This window comes from Sinocyclocheilus rhinocerous, unplaced genomic scaffold (genome assembly GCF_001515625.1).
Source record: "Sinocyclocheilus rhinocerous isolate Xijiao unplaced genomic scaffold, SAMN03320098_v1.1 scaffold474, whole genome shotgun sequence".
In the NCBI taxonomy this organism is placed as follows: domain Eukaryota; kingdom Metazoa; phylum Chordata; class Actinopteri; order Cypriniformes; family Cyprinidae; genus Sinocyclocheilus; species Sinocyclocheilus rhinocerous.
Genome location: NW_015644625.1, coordinates 620,025 through 637,810, shown reverse-complemented (window position 1 = coordinate 637,810; position 17,786 = coordinate 620,025). Strand labels below are relative to the sequence as shown.

General features: G+C 36.0%; 1 protein-coding gene and 1 long non-coding RNA gene across 4 annotated transcripts in view; one reads left to right on the top strand and one right to left on the bottom strand.

The window, feature by feature from the left end:
- ppp3cb (protein phosphatase 3, catalytic subunit, beta isozyme) overlaps positions 1-17,786 on the bottom strand; it is a 54,042-nt gene that overhangs the window by 13,378 nt on the left and 22,878 nt on the right. For all 3 annotated transcript variants that reach the window (XM_016576286.1, XM_016576288.1, XM_016576287.1), the window contains exons 2-6: positions 8,810-9,010; positions 5,707-5,831; positions 5,465-5,576; positions 4,036-4,181; positions 2,573-2,712 (exon numbers count right to left, since the gene is read on the bottom strand). In XM_016576286.1, coding sequence (XP_016431772.1) covers positions 2,573-2,712; positions 4,036-4,181; positions 5,465-5,576; positions 5,707-5,831; positions 8,810-9,010 — 724 coding nt within the window. The remainder of the gene's footprint in view (positions 1-2,572; positions 2,713-4,035; positions 4,182-5,464; positions 5,577-5,706; positions 5,832-8,809; positions 9,011-17,786) is intronic.
- The window catches only part of LOC107758533 (uncharacterized), an 8,126-nt gene continuing 5,182 nt past the window's right edge, over positions 14,843-17,786 (top strand). The window contains exon 1 of the long non-coding RNA XR_001642038.1: positions 14,843-14,908. This is a non-coding gene — a long non-coding RNA (uncharacterized LOC107758533). The remainder of the gene's footprint in view (positions 14,909-17,786) is intronic.

Here is a 17,786-nt window from a genome sequence, read left to right as displayed (position 1 = left end):
TATATTTTATTTTTTATATTATTGTTTATTATTATTATTATTATTTAATTTTATGATTATTAAATAAAAATAAAATAAGAAATACATACATTCTACATTATTACTATTTTATTTTACAGTATAACAGAAAAATTATATTATATAATATTATATACATATGTATAGAATATTATATAATATACTAATATTTATGTCTAAATGTCTTTATTTTCAAATGTTAAGCCATCGTACATTCATTTGGTGGAAAACTGCTTCTCCTTTGTTGGCTACAGGTTTAAAAATGCTTCTCATTACAAAATGCTTCACTATTTATTTAATTAAATAGGAGCCTTCGTGATTTGATAATCGCACTAAGCCATATCACGATTTCAGTTTCATTTCGATTAATCGCTTGGTCCTCTTTTCTATCGTCTCTTCCTTTTCTGCTCCATCATTTCTGTCTTTCTCTCAGGTTCTCACTATATCTCTGTATCTTCATATCTCAGCGGATCTGGCAGTAGTAGCCAGTTGTCATGGTAACGGCAGAGCGCAGATTCCCGTGGGATTGTGGGGATTCTGTGTTGTTCTGAGGCTGGTCACTGTTTGGACTGCTTTACAATTCCAATTAAACTCACGCAGCACTTCAGGCGCTGGACTTTCATCTGCACCTTTATTTCACTGTACAAACAGTCCCTGAGGAACATCGGTTTGCTCAGTGGTTGCTCGTTCATATCGCAGAAGACTTAAAATTTAAGATGGCTCTCCTAAAATTCCTTAGAGGTAATATAAAGATACATAAATGACACAATTGTTGATATACAGTAAGAGTATAGTGTTATAAAATAAATGTGGATCGTCAGAGTCATTGTTGAGACTAGGGCTGCAAAAACTAATCGATAAAATCGATTATTATCGATAATGAAAATAATCAACAATGATTTTCATTATTGATTAGTTGGGTCTGCCGACAGTGCACGCCCAACTTCAGCCGGTCGCATCAAATTACAGCACTGAATTACAAAATGCATCTAAAAATAGTGGAGGAAACAGAATGAGATGCTGTGGGAGAAGTATGTGAACCTGCCCACAACATGATAATTCTTTATTTTAAGCTTTAAACAAACTTAAAGGGTTAGTTCACCCAAAAATGAAAATTGTTTTACTTACCCTTGAAGCATCCTAGGTGTATATGACTTTCTTCTTTCAGACGAATCCAGTCGGAGTTATATTAAAAATTGTCCTGGCTATTCCAAGCTCTATCATTGCAGTCAGCGGATGTTACAGTTGAACAGTCCACAAGTCCTTCCGCATATGAAAGATAACGGAAGTGAGAGAAAAGTGTTTATTACGTTTGAAATATGGATATTTTTCTTGCAAAAACACATGGATTCCTTTAGAGGAGGCCTTTATTCACCCCCCGGAGCCGTCTGCGGCACATTTAATTATGGATGCGCATGCTTTATTTGACGACTTGTGGACTGTTCAACTGCAACACCCGCTGACTGCAATGATAGAGCTTGGAATAGCCAGGACAATTTTTAATATAACTCCGACTGGATTCGTCTGAAAGAAGAAAGTCATATACACCTAGGATGCCTCGAGGGTGAGTAAAACACAAGCTAATTTTCATTTTTGGGTGAACTAACCCTTTAATGCATTAGCGTAATGGCTTGCCCTGTCAGGCAGTTTGACATGCGTGTGCATCCTGCACACAGTAAGACGTGAAGAAATGACAGTAAGACATGACTGTGATCAAAGTGAACGTGTGTTCCTGCACAACATTACTCTTACCTATTGGTTACCACTGAGTTTGTGATTTTATTCGTCTTTATTATCTAATGTAGAGATTTAAACTATATTCACTATAGGCTACAGTGCTTAAATTTATTAAAAGAAAATTTATGTAAGGTTTTTAACAAATTATGTAAGGTTTCTGCCACTGCTGCTCTAAACTAACAGTATTGGTGATTACTAAAATAATTTTTTAGCTTTCTGTATAGGTTAGTCCTCCAATTTGTGTAAGCTCTTTAGTAACAGTAGTAGGCTATTTCTAATGCTATAATATGGTTATTGCTGTTGTCTATAAAAAAGAAAGGCAAAAAAATAACACTTTATAGTGTTTTTTTTCCAAATTACAGTCAAAAATACCTAAACAATGCCAGCAAGAATGCAAGCTGTTATGAAAGGCATAGGAGGCCATTTTTGTTATTATGTGAATAAATACTATTTATTTTTTTCAGTTTGTTATTTGCCCAATAAATGACAATAACATTTTTAGATTTTTTTTGACAGATTCCTAAAATATTTGTTTTCTCTTTATGACAGGTGGCCTAATAAATTCAGCACTGTATGTTTTCATAGCATTTAGTTGGACATTGGGCAGAATGTGAAATAATGTGTTTTTTGTCAATAAAACTAAAAAAAGAAAATTGGGCTTTTTTAAATCCGATTAATTGGGGAAAAAATAATCGGTCAACTAATCGATTACCAAAATAATCGTTAGTTGCAGCCCTAGTTGAGATTTCAGGTTACTGGGGATTTTTCTGAGGAGAAATTTGAGAACAGGAGAGTCTCAGTTTGCTGTGTGGTTTACCTGTAGAAGTAGGAGCATCCGCGGACACTGTTGTGGCTGAAGTAATCTTGACTCTTTTCATTGCCGAAGTCCTCCAGCGGGTCAGCCCAGAGCAGATCACACATGGGGCCAAATGCTGGCGGTTCCTTGAACCTGTCCAGCTGAGAGACAAACAGAGAGACAGTGAGTAGTAGTATAAGAAATGTAGTATAAGAAATGTGCTGTTTCAAGAATCAATACTGAATGTGATGACCTTCTCAAATGTGCATAACAATGAGCGCATGTTTAATATAGTCATACTCTGGAGGCAAATTAGTTGACAAATTTCCCCACAAATCTTTTTTTTATTTTATTTCCTAAAATAAAAAATACATGTAAAAATGTAAACAACGTTGCTTTATTTTATTCTAAATGCAAAAGAGTGGCTCTGTATTAGTTATAATTTACCAATTAAAATATTAAAATGTTTATCTTAAGTATTTACATAAATACAGTGAGTCATATGCTCAGTGTCAACATCACTAAAATTAAATATGTTCATAATACTAATAAATGAACAACATTATTAATATTTAACCATATTTTTCTGTATTATTATCTTATTTTACATCACACTATTGTTTTAATTTGTTAATACTACTTTTTTACTCCATTTGTTTGTTTTGTTTTTTCATTCATTTTTTGTTTTTTTCCACATTGAAAATAAAAATATACTTTGTTGTATAAAGTAAAGAAGACAAGAATAATAATAAAATAAAATAAACAGTGTGGTGTGCTGTGTTTGTGCGCAGCCTGTTCATTGCTAAAGAAAATACACCAGACGCATAATGGGAGATTTACAGAAGATCCGTCTAACGTCTGTTGTTAGAGCTCAGTCTTAAGACATAAAACATTTTAAATCATCTAGGACTGCTTGATAAAGAATTTCTGGGGAACAGGAACTGGATTTACCGTTCAAAAGTTTGGGGTGGGTAAGATTTTTAGTGGTTTAGTCTCTTATGCTCACCAAGGCTGCATTTATATGATTAAAAATACAGTAAAAAAAACATTTATATTGATAAATAATATTACAGTTTAAAATAGCTGTTATATTTTGCTTTATATTTTAAAACTTAATTTATTCCTGTGATGCAAAGCTGAATTTTCAGCATCATTACTCCAGTCTTTAGTGTCACATGATCCTTCAGAAATCATTCTAATATGCTGATTTGCTGCTAAAGAAACATTTCTTATTTTTGTTGAAAACAGTCATGCTGCTTAATAGTTTTGTGAAAACCATGACACATTTTTTATTCTTTGAGTAGAAAGTTCAAAAGAACAAGCATTTATTTGAAAGAAAAACAGTTTGTGAAAATGTAGTCAAAAAGTCACTTTTTGTCAATTAAATGCTGACCCAAACTTTTGAACGGTAGAATGATGTTTGTATGTATGTGTGTGTGTATATTATATATATATATATAATATACACACACATTCCTCCTCACCCTCTTAATGTCATCTAATGTGTGTATCTCTGGAGACAGGCCGCCATGAACACACAAAAACTGCTGATTCATCAGAGCAGCCAGAGGCAGACAGTCGAATGCATCCATGCACGTGTCGTACACCTGCTCCGAGTATTTGATTTTACCTGAAAGGAAGAGAGACAGAGATCACACACCTGCACGGAGCATCTGATTTCACCCGAGAGACAGAGAGTGAGACAAACAAAGAGAGTACAGGAGAGATACGGATGAGAAGTAATGTCACTCCAGAGCTCAGAAATGAAGTGAGCTTCTTCTGAAGGGTTTATTTTCTCTGTATGAAACTAATTTGTACATTAAGCTCCTGCATTCATTTACACTTTCAGAGGACACTAAACCAGAGATGTGTGTGTGTAAGAGACAGTCTGTGCTGTGTCAATCTCACTGCTCCAAATCTACCAATCTGTTCAGCCACATCACTCTGCATTATCTCTCCATCGCTCCCTCCGTCTTTCCTCTATTCACACATAAATACTGTCTCAATAATGAAGTTGGATCAATCAATATGTAAAAATTACAATCAATATGTAAAAATGCACAACAATGTTGTAGTGTAGTAGTATAAGAATACAAATGTTCTCTGTGTCAAGAATCTACACTGAATGTGACGACCTTCTCAAATGTACGTCACAATGAGTGAATGTATATAGTCATACAAAATCAAATATAGTCATACTCTGGAGGCAAATTAGTTGACAAATTATATAACAAAAATATATGACAAAATATATACATATACAAACACATATATATATATTTAATATATATTTAATCATTCATTCAGCTGGATCTAATTAAAATTAGTATTTTTAATATTCAGAATTTTAACAATTTAATAATCGCAAACATGAGGATGAGTAAATAATGACAAATTAAATTTTTTTTATTTTATAAAATAATCAATTAAATTTTTATTTTTTTATTTTTGAATGATTATTTTAAATTATTTACTTTATTATTAGTAGTAGAAGTAGTAGTATTTAGTTTTATTTTAAACTCATTTTAGGTGTATGGTGTGTCCCAATTTAGAAAGCACAGTAAACATTTGTATATAAGTTTGAGCGTATTAATGTGTGTGTGTGTGTGTGTGTTCTGTCAGTCAGCAGATGGTAAAGGAGGGCACCCACTCCTCCTCACTCCCCTCATCAGGGAAATCACACTCACAGGCTCCCTGGGCCCAACATTAACAGGCAAATTAATTTTCTACTAATCATACTTTCTCTCTCTGCATCTCTCTTTCTGTCTGACAAGAGACTGCTCCAGAAAAAGACCTCCATCAGAGGAGAGGAGAGGTGAAATGTTGTGTTTATACGAATTGTATAGTTTCACACCTTAAATGTAAGTGTAGAGACACCATAAAAGTGACAGTTTTCCTCATGTCAGTACTCACATTCTTGTTTGAAAGTGAAATATTCAGTCAAATGTCTACATTCATGGTTTCCCCGCAGCAGAAACAGCGTCTTTGGGTAGAGGATTTTCAGCGACCAGAGGTAAAGGACACACTGAAGGACAGAATATAGGTAGAAAGAAAGATGCTTTCACAGACCACATCAAGATATTTAGGCAAAGGTGGTGTGTACTACAAACTAGGGTCCCTAAGCAGGGAAGAAAAGAACCTTAGGATGTACTCACCTCAATACTGAAGTACCCTCGGTCCACATAGTCCCCTAGAAACAGATACCTCGTTGTTGCAGGAGACCCGCCAACCTCAAATAACTTCATCAGGTCGAAGAACTGCCCGTGAATATCCCCGCACACTGCAACAACACAAAAAAGATTGGCAATCGCTGAAGGAAACAATAGTGCTTGCAAAAGAGTAAAAGAATAGAGTTAGAAGAACAGGAAGAATTTAGCAGAATGACTGTTTGTGACATTTGAAAAAGAGAGAGGGATTAATTGAGACCTCTTAACTGTAGATGAGTTTCCATTAAATAAACTCTGATGTAACCCAAATGTTTGACAAAACAATTCAGTATGAAAATATATCAGTGACATCCCTGGCATAAGCTTATTTATCAGAGAAAATCAAAGGAAGATATTAAAACTTTTATCTCAAGTTCCTACTTAAAGGTTTGGGGTTTTTTTAAAGAAAAAAAAAAAACTAATAAATTGCAACAAACAAAAGTATTTTAGCATTAGAGATTATTATAGAATTTATTTATTTAACATTATTTAAAATATTTTTAAATAAATAATATTGTATACAGTTAGTTAGAAGTGTTAGCATAGAAACCTTACAATTCTAAAAAATCTTTTTTTTATTATTATTTTAGGATTAGATTTATTTATTAATTCGTTAAATTGTCTAATAATTTTAAACACACAGGTACATTAAATAAATGAATAATATATGATTGTTATACAGTTATTTGCCAGTGTAAATCAAAGGCCAGTCAAAATTAAAACTTCCATTTTAAATCTCTGCTTACAACATTGATGATAACCAAAACTACATAACAAACCTATGACAAGCAATTTAAATGTACAAAAAGTTCAAAGTGAGCCGTCATCCTGAAAGTCAACTTTCTATTAGTTAAAAGTCACACAATAAGTATTTGTGCTTACATTTTCTGTCACGAACATGTAAAAATAAATTGTGGAGAAATTGGAATTTTTAGTACACAAGTACATATTAGAACATCAAAATGGCTCTTGCAATTATTCTGTGATATACAAAGTATGGTTATTTTGTCAACACTGTAAGATCTTGTCTCTGGTTATGATGATAAAATCCAATAGTTATAGCTGAAATCAGTTTGAAACCATCCAATAAACATCATTAAGATGAGAATGAAAAAGCCGATCACCATCCTGACTGAAATATGTGTAAAGAGACTGAAGAGTGTTGTTTTATATCTAATGAAGTCGTCTAATTGGAGCTATTCACCTGTGAGTGTGTGTTCCCAATGGGAGGTCAAAGGGTTAAAGGCCACGAGGACTGAATGACTGAAAGCACACAAAGCTAACCATTTCTCTCTGTAATGGGTTCCAGGGAATTAAATCAGTTATCCAGCGAGCCATTAATGTTTAATGACTCCTGTGTGTGAAATTCACCAGGCCACCAGCTGATGAGGATTCAGAAATGCATGCTGGGAGAGAGGGAGAGGTTCGGTCTCAGGTGTGAGGCCAGCGAGAGCAGGGAAAGGTGCTCGTGTTCAGCTTCTCTGCCTGCTAAATGATGGCATTTTCATAGTCTGTGCCGAACAACGCTTTGACTCATGGGAAATTAAGTTCACAAGGTGCAGTTCATTATCTAACCTCTCCTAACAATGTCATTTATTCCATAATGTCTTCTCAGCCTGTCTTTTCAAAAGTTTTCTAATTTATTAGGGTGAGAGAGATAATCACAAAATTCATTAGTATGTAGTGTAATTGCATAAATACATGCACATGCATATCTTAAACTCCCTGTCTCTAGAGATATATTTTATATTCATATTATAGTATATTTATGTATTTGTGTATGTATCTTTTTATCATCTGACACATGACTAAATTAAATCACAAAGGACAAAATATCTCTTATTTTACTCTAGAACGTGAATTTAATAAATCCTTTTGTTCAAAATTATGAGTATATAAAGGTAAATATTCAGCCATGTTAAATTTTGGTTGTTATAAATAAAAAAAAACATATGACACGATACTGTTTGAAAGTTTGAGGTTGGGAAGATTTTTAAATGTTTTTTGAAAGAAGTCTCTTATGCTCACCAAGGATGTATTTATGTGATTAAAAATACAGTAAAAACAGTAATATTGTGAAATATTATTACAATTTAAATTATTTGTTTTATATTTAAATATACATTAAAATGTTATTTATTGCTGTGATGCAAAGCTGAATTTTCAGAATCATTACTCCAGTCTTCACTGTCATATGATCCCTCAGAAAGCATTTTAATATGCTGATTTTCTGCTCAAGAAACATTTTTATTATCAATGTTGAAAATAGATTCTTTAAGGAAGTTCAAAAGAACAGCATTTATTTGAAATACAAATCTTTTGTAACATTATAAATATATTTACTTTCATTTCTTAAAATAGTACCAACCTAGTGTAACTGTAAACTTTACATTAAATACTGCAGACATTAATATTTTTAGTAATGAATAAAATGTGTATATTTAAATTCAACATTATATTTCACAGACCTCTGCCAAATTTTCAGAGCCCAACACAATGCATTCTGGGATTATCAGCTCAGTAGATTTTGATATAGAGCTAATAGACTATTGAATTTAATAACATAACATCAAATAATTATACATGGATGCCTTCATTTGGACAATTTTAATGCAGTGTCGCACATATTCTTTGTGGTGAAGGCAATCTCTGAATGCATTGTCTTTAGCTCAGAGTAAATACAAGATGGCAAGAACTGGCAATTTATATTTAGTTTAATAATGAAAAATAAAAATGTACTATTACACCCTGTTCTTATGCATGCTGTATTTTTATTGCAATTAGAATATCAAGTTGCAAGCTTAGCAACATGCTAACGTCAAACTCTAGGCCTACTGGAATCAATTATGAGTTGAGTCTCCTGTGTGGAGAGCTATTTGTGTGATGCATTGAGTTGCTGCCTATGTAGTGATCCAAATATGTCACTTGTGAGGTTACACCTCAGTTAGGATGTAAAAACCTAGATTAAGCTGTGTTTGGGAACAATAACAGTTTCTGTTTGTGTCTACCGATCATGCCCTGTTTTCGTCTCAGAGATGTCTGTATCAGTAACCTGTGACAGGGGCCTCTATGTCCAGCATGGTCTTCTCCTGACGGAGGATGGCGGCCCCCTCGTTGATGATGCGCAGAGCTACGGGCTCCTCCAAGCGGCCCTCTTTAGTGAGGTGAGCCTTCAGCAGGTCCACACGCGGTTTCCCCTCGCAGTCGAACACCTCTCGCATGCTTAACCTGTGGCTCAGCGGAAACGGCACAGCTGCAGAGAAGGAAAGAGAAGGACAGAGAAAAGAACTGAGTTAATGGTGTAGAAAACAAAAAGGGAACCAGATTACAAAAAGAAAAAAAAAGAACATCCATTGTACAATGACACATCCAGAATGCTGAGTGAAGCTAGAACGCATAAAACATACACGATGAAACACCTCCAGATGACTTCGTGAAGAACATGAGGATGAGAAACCAGATTGACTATACTATTTAAATCTCAGGAATACCCACCAACACAATCTCCAAAATAATATTGATAAAAATATTCTACTATTGATTCTAATTGACAAAGGAAACAAAACAGGTAAAAAAAATCCCATACAATTCCACTGAAGGAAGGATCGAATCATGAGGGTGGGCATACTTAGACATGCATACCAGTAAATGTTACTGTACTGATTACACATTAAAACACACACTGACCAAAATGTCTAAACAGATTACTTATACACTGAAAAAAAGGTGTAGAATTTACTTTTGAAACTCAGAAATCTGTGGGAAATTTTACAAATAATTACAAACAAATGGCAAGTAACACAATGAATGGAACATGAAACTGAAGTAGAATGACTGAAATTGTATTTTCTTTTAAAACAAACCAATAATCTTTATTTACAATTTAGAAAAATCATTTTTAGAGCACTGTAAGTTAAAAAAAGAAGTTTAGTCAACTACCCAAGCTGTCACTTTCTACAACAATACATTTTTAAGTTGACTAAACTTAATATTTTAAGGCAGCAGTTGAAACAACACTTTTTTATTTACAGTGATCATACATGTTTTAACACTATAATTCAACTTGGATTTTACCATAAAAAATACTAACTTCAACCTTAAATTGTGACTTCAAAATATGTGAAGAAAAATGCTCATAAACAAATCCAAACATACGAATAATCATTTTGTGCAGGCCTTTACAGATATTTTTCGAATAGACTCGAAAAATCTCCTTAATATCTCTATTGTTTCTCCTCAGACAGAAATCAGATGAAATCAGATCATATTATCTCATGTGTGTTTCCTCTAGAGTTTCAACAGAGACCTCAACAATGTCTCAAACTTTGCTCAGATATGCTGCAATACAAGACAAGACTTAGATAAGTCTGCAATACAAAATATTTCTCATCAAAGTTTTCCAGATTTTAGAAAAGAAACAATTTTATTAGGGAAATATATTTTAGGAAATATATTGTATAAATACTTTCTAAAACCACACACAAACTCTAGAGTTTATCGATTAAAAAGAGAGAAAAGGTCAGGACAGGCAAGTAAACCCAATAAAACAACAGTGATATTGGTTTATTATCATTTTCACATTATATAACATGCCGGAAACGGATACAGACTGGATCTGGTGGGTTGTTTCAGGGTTGGCATCATCTGAGGTCCTCTGAGGGGTTGGCATCATCTCTTCTCAGGTGTTCTGGATCCAGACTGAAGCTTGTGTAAATCCTAGTTACCACGGGATGTCAATCCCGTGGCAAAAACATAACATGATGAAAGGGGAAAAAATAGATACACAGAGAAAAAGACAAAAAGTCTGTAAAAAGGTGAAATGAGAGCAAAACGGTGGTAAAGTGTTACCGGGCAACAGCAGCCAGAGGTTGGCATGCCACCAGTGAAGCGCATCACACACACACACACACACACACACACACACACACACTGAGTCATAGCAGCCCACATGCTAACCCATTTCCACATCCAAAAAATGTGTTTTCAGAAACTTATTTTTCAAGCTTTCGAGCCACTCAGGCGTGCTGCAGCAGCCAAAACAATAACTGTGAAGATGAATTCAGTCAGATAACATTACATATTTCAGAAACAAAGGAATGGAGTCACTTCCATGATGCAGAACATCAGATCATACACAGAGAAAAGTTTTATTGCCCAAAAGTTTCTCTTTTGCTGCTCAGATGACTTCATTGAGTTCTCAAGCATGTTAAATTGTCAACTTTGTCTCGGGGATTCTTCTTAAATTCCTTGCAAGCAATAAAACAAGACACAAATGAGACAGAGAAAGATTGACAGAGAAAATATAGAGCTATAAAACCAATGGGGATGGGTGAATTTGTTGAGAAAGTTTGAGTTCATATTAAAATCTCTGACTTTTGATTGCAGAACATTACAAATGAGATCTCTTTCATTTCTCAGTTGCTTCTTGATGAGATAAACAGAGAGCAAATGGAGTGATTTGTCTGATCCTTCTCAGATGCTTCTCCTGAGAAAACAACCCCACATCTTCTAGAGTTTCAGAAGAGATCTCAGCAATGTCTCCATGAGTCAAGATTTCAATATGAACTCAAGGATTTTGCATAAAATTCCTCTAAGACCCATTAAGTCATAAAGGTGACATATCATGCAAATCTGACTTTTTCCATGTTTAAGTGCTATAATCGGGTACTCGGTGCATCTATCAATCCAGAAAATGTGAAAAAGAACAACCCAGTACATTTTTGGTAATCCTTTCTCTGCAAGCTTGTGAAAAAACAAGCCGCTCAGATTTAGCTCCCGCCGTGACGTAGAAAGGGGAACTTATTATAATATTTACCGCCCCTTAATCTGCAAGTTTCTTCCCACGGCGCCGGCATTGTGTTCTCTTTCATGTCTTATTTTGTTTAAACTGTCAAATACACACAGGTTTATGTTAAAAACACCCATGAGTTACAAAAACAGTCAGTTATGTCTGTGAAGGTAAACAGCTGGGAAAGAAATCGCATGTTTATATCAGATCTATGTGGTAGCAGCATAATATACTAATCAATAAATCCACTGCTCTCTCATCTCCTTTAAAGAGCAGGTCATATGGGTTTTTGAAAAATATCTCTTTTGCAGTTTATAATGTAGCTATCCTTAAATGAAAACAATCTGCAAAGTTGTTAATCAAAAAAGTGCATGATAAATAAAGATATTGTCTCTCAAAAGAGAGAGTCGATTCTGAATCGCCTAAACGAGTCGTCATATATTTTCAAATCTTTTGCCTGTTACCAGTATACGTCACTGGGTAACACATTTGCATAATGCCCGCCTGGCCGCGAAATACGAACAGAGTCTGACCTGACCACAAACACTTCCGCTAGTTAGTGTGTTTACATCATGTTGAGAAGACGCTGTGTTCAAGGATACCACAGAAATACAATTCAAACCTTTTGTTGTGTGCATGTCATAAGGGAGGGGTTTGCTCCGAACTTGCTTGGAACGAACTGTTTAGAAATCATTGGTAAATGACTCTAATATTAAATGTATATTCTGAGAAAATTACAATGTTTTCTGACCTTAGATGCATTTAAACCTGTTGTAGGGGACTCCAACACAATATTAGGACACTTTAACATACCATATGACCTGCTCCTTAAAGCTGGGACTCTAAATAGTGTTCTGTGCTCGTCTGTGCAGCCAAAGACAGAACAGTTACTCGCATGCCGTGTGACAGCCGCTTTCTGTGCATGTGCTTTGGATGTGTGCTCTCAGAAAACCGTATATCAGAAGTTTAAACTAATATGGTTTAAAACGCATGATTTAAGCACGATAGACATGATAATCAAAACCAAACAGATGTTTTTTTGACAGAGTATCTGAGGTAAGAGCTGTAAAGGCACAGCCCTTTTCTAGAAAAGGACTATGAAAGGGCAACCTATAAGTATGACTTTCTCTGAGTTCACATCTGAGCCTGATTCTGCTCAAATATGAGCATAGTCTGAGACACCGTTGAGATGTCTTCTAAAACCCTCAAAGTAACAGAGTCTGCATCTCTCCATTTATTCTTCATTTAATCACAATCCAGTCTAGGAGAAAATTTGAAATATCAAAGAGATGTCATCTGTGATTTTTCGTTCCTGCTGGTGATACGAACACTATGGCATTTTTTACTAGGTACAGTTTGTTAGGACAAGCTCTACAATGAGTGACCTGAGAATCTGATATGCTTTGTATATGATTTGTTATTGTATGTGTTTACAGTATGAGTGTGTGTGTGTCTTTATTTAGCAGTTTTTGGTATATTATTGAAGTGCAGTATGCTGCAGAGATAACTTACATAACACGGTCTCCTCAGGCAAATGCACTGCACTCACACACACACACACGCACAATGCCGACTCCACAAGCATTCACTTGCACGTGATAAATGCACACACACACACACACGCTCACGAGATATGCATGACTCGTGCAAAGCCAGACATGTGCATGCAATTATTTTGTGCATGCATTTGCACATATTTTTCAAAAAGACTAGAAAATAGGAAAATAAATCTCTTTAATATCTCAATTGTTTCTCCTAATGAAAACAGAGAAAGCAAATGTAGACTTAAGGCTCTTGCTTCTCTTATTGTTCTACTGAGAAATAGACCCCAGTAATCTCACGTTTCCTTTAAAGTTTCAGAAGAGATCTCAACAATGTCTCAAACTGTGCTCAGATTTGCCAAGACACTAAAGTCTGCAATCAAAGGAGATTCAGTATCAACTCACATGATGTTTCTCATCAGATTTTGCTGCTATCCTCAATAATTTAAACCCTGTAATCTTACTCCATGTCAACAGTTGTCTAATTTGTGTCTATTTTGATTTCACCTAAGAAATTATAGGAAAAAACATCTTAAAACTTGAAAGAGATGGTCATATGAGATCAAGCAAACTCTGAGTAACAACCTTTTTCTTCTGGTTACCTAAAACACTTGCAGCACACAAACACACACCTTTACAGTACAGATATTTGCATACATTCCTTCTGAATAAGCAAATACTGTATGCTGTCCTCTTTCTGAACAGGAGCATAATTATTGTTGTCATGGACACAGTCATAGAGCGATGGGCCTCACACACCCTCTCGTGTCAATAAACACACATGTGGTACATCTTTTCACAGGCATTTGAATGTAAATAAACATGTTGGATTATGAACCACAACAATGAAATGAAACTCCATGAATCATTGATCGGAGAGCGGAACGAACCCGCGCAAAACAATGTGAGCTAAATATAAACATGAGTGTTGCAGAGAAGCAGCACAAGCCTAAACAATAAACACACGAGTATAGCTGACATATAATGGGTCTATGAATCTGTGAATATGTATATATGGATATCAGGGCCGTGCACAGACATTTTGAGGGGCAGTGGCCCAAACCAAAAAAAGGGGCACTAAGGGGATGGGTACTTGTTAATACATGGCTGTGGCTGCCTCACTCTCCATATCTTCCTGTTCTGCCTCTATTGTATTGCCTTTCTTTCTCAATCTGAACATTTTCTGTCTCTGGCTCAGTACCTTCACTTTTACTTTGTTGAGTTGACTCTGGGGCAGTTTCATCTTAATATAGAGAATGAATAACAAACCTTTTACAAACATATGTGACCTGTGCTGTCAAAATGAGTCAGAATGCGCACAGGCTAATTTTGAGCTACAGACAAAATTGTGAAAAATGGTCGAATTTCAGGTTTTCACAAAAATTCGTTCATTAAGCCCTCGTCTAGCAACCCCAATGCTCCAAATAGTAATTAAACATCTAAAATTATCTTTATTTGTACGCTTTCTGAGAGGAGTACCTTTTTCTCTGCTTGCTTCTCGCTCTGCCGCTGACTGTCATCCGAAGTGCCTGCATAAAGGCAGTTTCGACGGCACGCGATCCCGATACATAAATATACTGAATACACAAAATTAAAGTATTTAACCCCCTACAGCACAGCGTTGCCCTCAGGCAACGGAAAGTTTTTCTTATGCCCCATGTTCAGTACATGTTTTTTTTTTAAATGATTGCAACCAATTAAAATGTTTGAAAAGTATCAAAGAACAGTCCAATAAGGTGTAGGAGTCACTATCAAGCACCATTTGAAGACAGGACTTCCTTTTCTGACACATGGTCACAGGAGCACATGGTGTGAGAAGAAGGTAAGATTATTTGCTTTAGTAATCTTGATTACTAAAATGACATGAACTGTACAAAAAATATGTGTGTGTGTGTGTATGAAGGTGTAGAGAAGACTTTTGTCAGGTTTTATGATTTATTTTTATTTTGCATGTTCAGAAATTCAGTTTTTCTTTTCGTTGCCTCCGGGCAACGTTGTGCGATAAGGGGTAAGGAAGCAGGGGCCCACGACTCCAATCTCTAACCAGGATTTCCCATTGACAATACATACGGGCAAATAATGTGTGACAAAAAGGGAAGATGCAGGGTTCCTGGGTGCACAGGAACACCCAAAGTGATGTGCCAAAAGTGTAACGTGCACCTCTGTTTCACTAAGGGGTAAGGAAGCAGGGGTCCCCGGCTCCCATCCCTAACCAGGATTTCCCATTGACAATACATACGGGCAAATAATGTGTGACAAAAAGGGAAGATGCAAGGTTCCTGGGTGCACAGGATTTCAAAGTGATGTGCAAAAATTGTAACGTGCACCTCGGTTTCACAGCAGAGAAGCAGCGCTTTTTGAAGTTTCACACAGAGTAAAATCTCATTCCATGAAGTACATGATATGACACGACACTACATCAGGGCTGGGAAGCTTCAGTCCTGGAGGGCCACTGTCCTGCAGAGTTAGCTCCAACCCTAATCAAACACACCAGAACCAGCTAATGAATGTCTTTAAGATCACTAGAAAGCTACAGGCAGGTGTGTTTAATTAGGGTTGGAGCTAAACTCTGCAGGACAGTGGCCCTCCAGGACCGAAGTTTCCCAGCCCTGCACTATGATACAAACCTGCGCAAGTATCAAATCTAATAGACAACGAAAAAATATTTTGGGGTGAGGGGTGGTCAAAAAAATTTTTTTTATCAATAAAATGTTCCCAAATAAGCCAAGAAATTATGTGGAGTAATTTTTATCATGTACCATCAAAATGTGTGTAGTAGAGGGTTAAGCAGGCTATTCACACAAACATAATCTGTTATGTCTTAAGTGAACGTTTGGGGAACTGTTGGGGGAAAACATCTGATGTGTAACATTATATTAGATCCGTGCAGTACAGTAGGTCTTAATATATAGACCGTCTGTCTCATTAACGTTAATCTAACAATAAAAGAAAAGATCACTCACTGCTCTTGATTGAACTACTTTTGTAGTTTTAATAAGCAATTTATTTGTAACGAACACACTGAAGTGATTTTTACATTTGATTATTTGTTATTCTTACTTGAATGCTTTTGTTTTAAATGTAAAATGAAAAAAAAAGTAATGCACTAGGCCTATTTGTTTCTTGTATTTGTTCTACTGTTGTTTTTTTGCAACTGTTCTTATTTTTAATAACAAAGATAAATGGCTATATTGTGATTATTAATATAGTAATTATTATTAAGAAAGGAAGTGGAGGAAACGCAATGTTGCTAGATGATTTTGCTTTGGAACCTTCAGAAAACTTTAACTCGATTTTTCTCAGAACTGACTTAAAAAACTAAAACTAAAAATAACTCATTTTTGAAAATTTGCTCATTGTGACTCATTTTGCCAGCACAGGTCACATATTGTAAATACAATTGTTAAGGCTTAGTGCTAGTTCAGTTTATGTTGTTGTAATGTAATTACTCTTTCATTCGAATAATTTAATGTCTAGCTTTCTTTTTATCACACTCTAGCATATTCCTTTGCTGTCAGTCAGTTTAACAGTCTTACCTGTACCTGTCTAAATTGGCTAATGCTCAGTGGGCTCTCCCTCACTCTCTGAGCCTGCTTCTGCCTCATCTTCAATGGAAGTATAAGTATTAGACATTTAATGTAATATCATACAGCATAAATCTATATTATATACCAATAAACAACTCATTTAGAACATTTATATTACTGTTATTAACTATTTATAGGCCTGCTATTAATATGGTTTTAATAAGATATTATAAATATGATGTGTTATATATTACTAGTATCAACTTGTTACAGAGGAGGCTCCCGTACCGCCTCCTCCGCACCACCAGAGGGAACTGTCCCCAGAGTATTAGCGATCTTCCATTCGGACTCCATTTCCCATCATCCCTCTTACCTGGGACTGATTACACAATCACACCTGCATCTCATTTACACACACACATATAAGCCACACCATTTCACGAACTCCTTGCGAAGTCTTGATTTGCCCCGGCTGTCATTTCCGAGCGTTATACCCGTGTTTGTTTTCTGTGCTTTGATCTTGGACTGTTTCCTGATTCTCTGATTGTTATCTGCCTGCCCCGACTTGGATTGTTTCACCTGGACTCTGTTTACTAGCCGCCTGCCCCGATCTCTCGCCTGGTTCACGATTCTGCCTCTGCCTTGTCTCTACTGTTCTGCCTTGCCGGTATTTGACCCTGTATTGTCTGACTATTCTTAATAAACTGCAAATGGATCCAAACCCTTCTGGTGTGTCGCAACACAACTCTTCGCCGAACAGCGATCCAGCAGCGCTCCTACAACTATCAACAGAACTCTCTGCTCAGGCCTCACAGCTCGCCATGCATCAACACCAGTTAAATCGGCTCACCACATTGACTGAGGAGCTCGTCAAGGCACTACAAGGCATCAGCATATCACCCCCCGGAGCCGTTTCTAATCCGCCATCTGTCCTCAGTAACCCACAACCTGCTCAGACACCTCCAGTCAGCCCACGACTTGCTTTCCCTGAGAAATTCGATGGAGAACCTGCCAAATGCAAGGGCTTCCTACTTCAGTGCTCGCTCTTTGTCAACCAACAAACCTCGCTTTACCCCACAGATTCTAGCCGCATTGCTTTCGTCTGCTCACTACTCACCGGGAGAGCATTGGATTGGGCCACCGCTGTCTGGAGGATGGACGGTTCAGCATTCC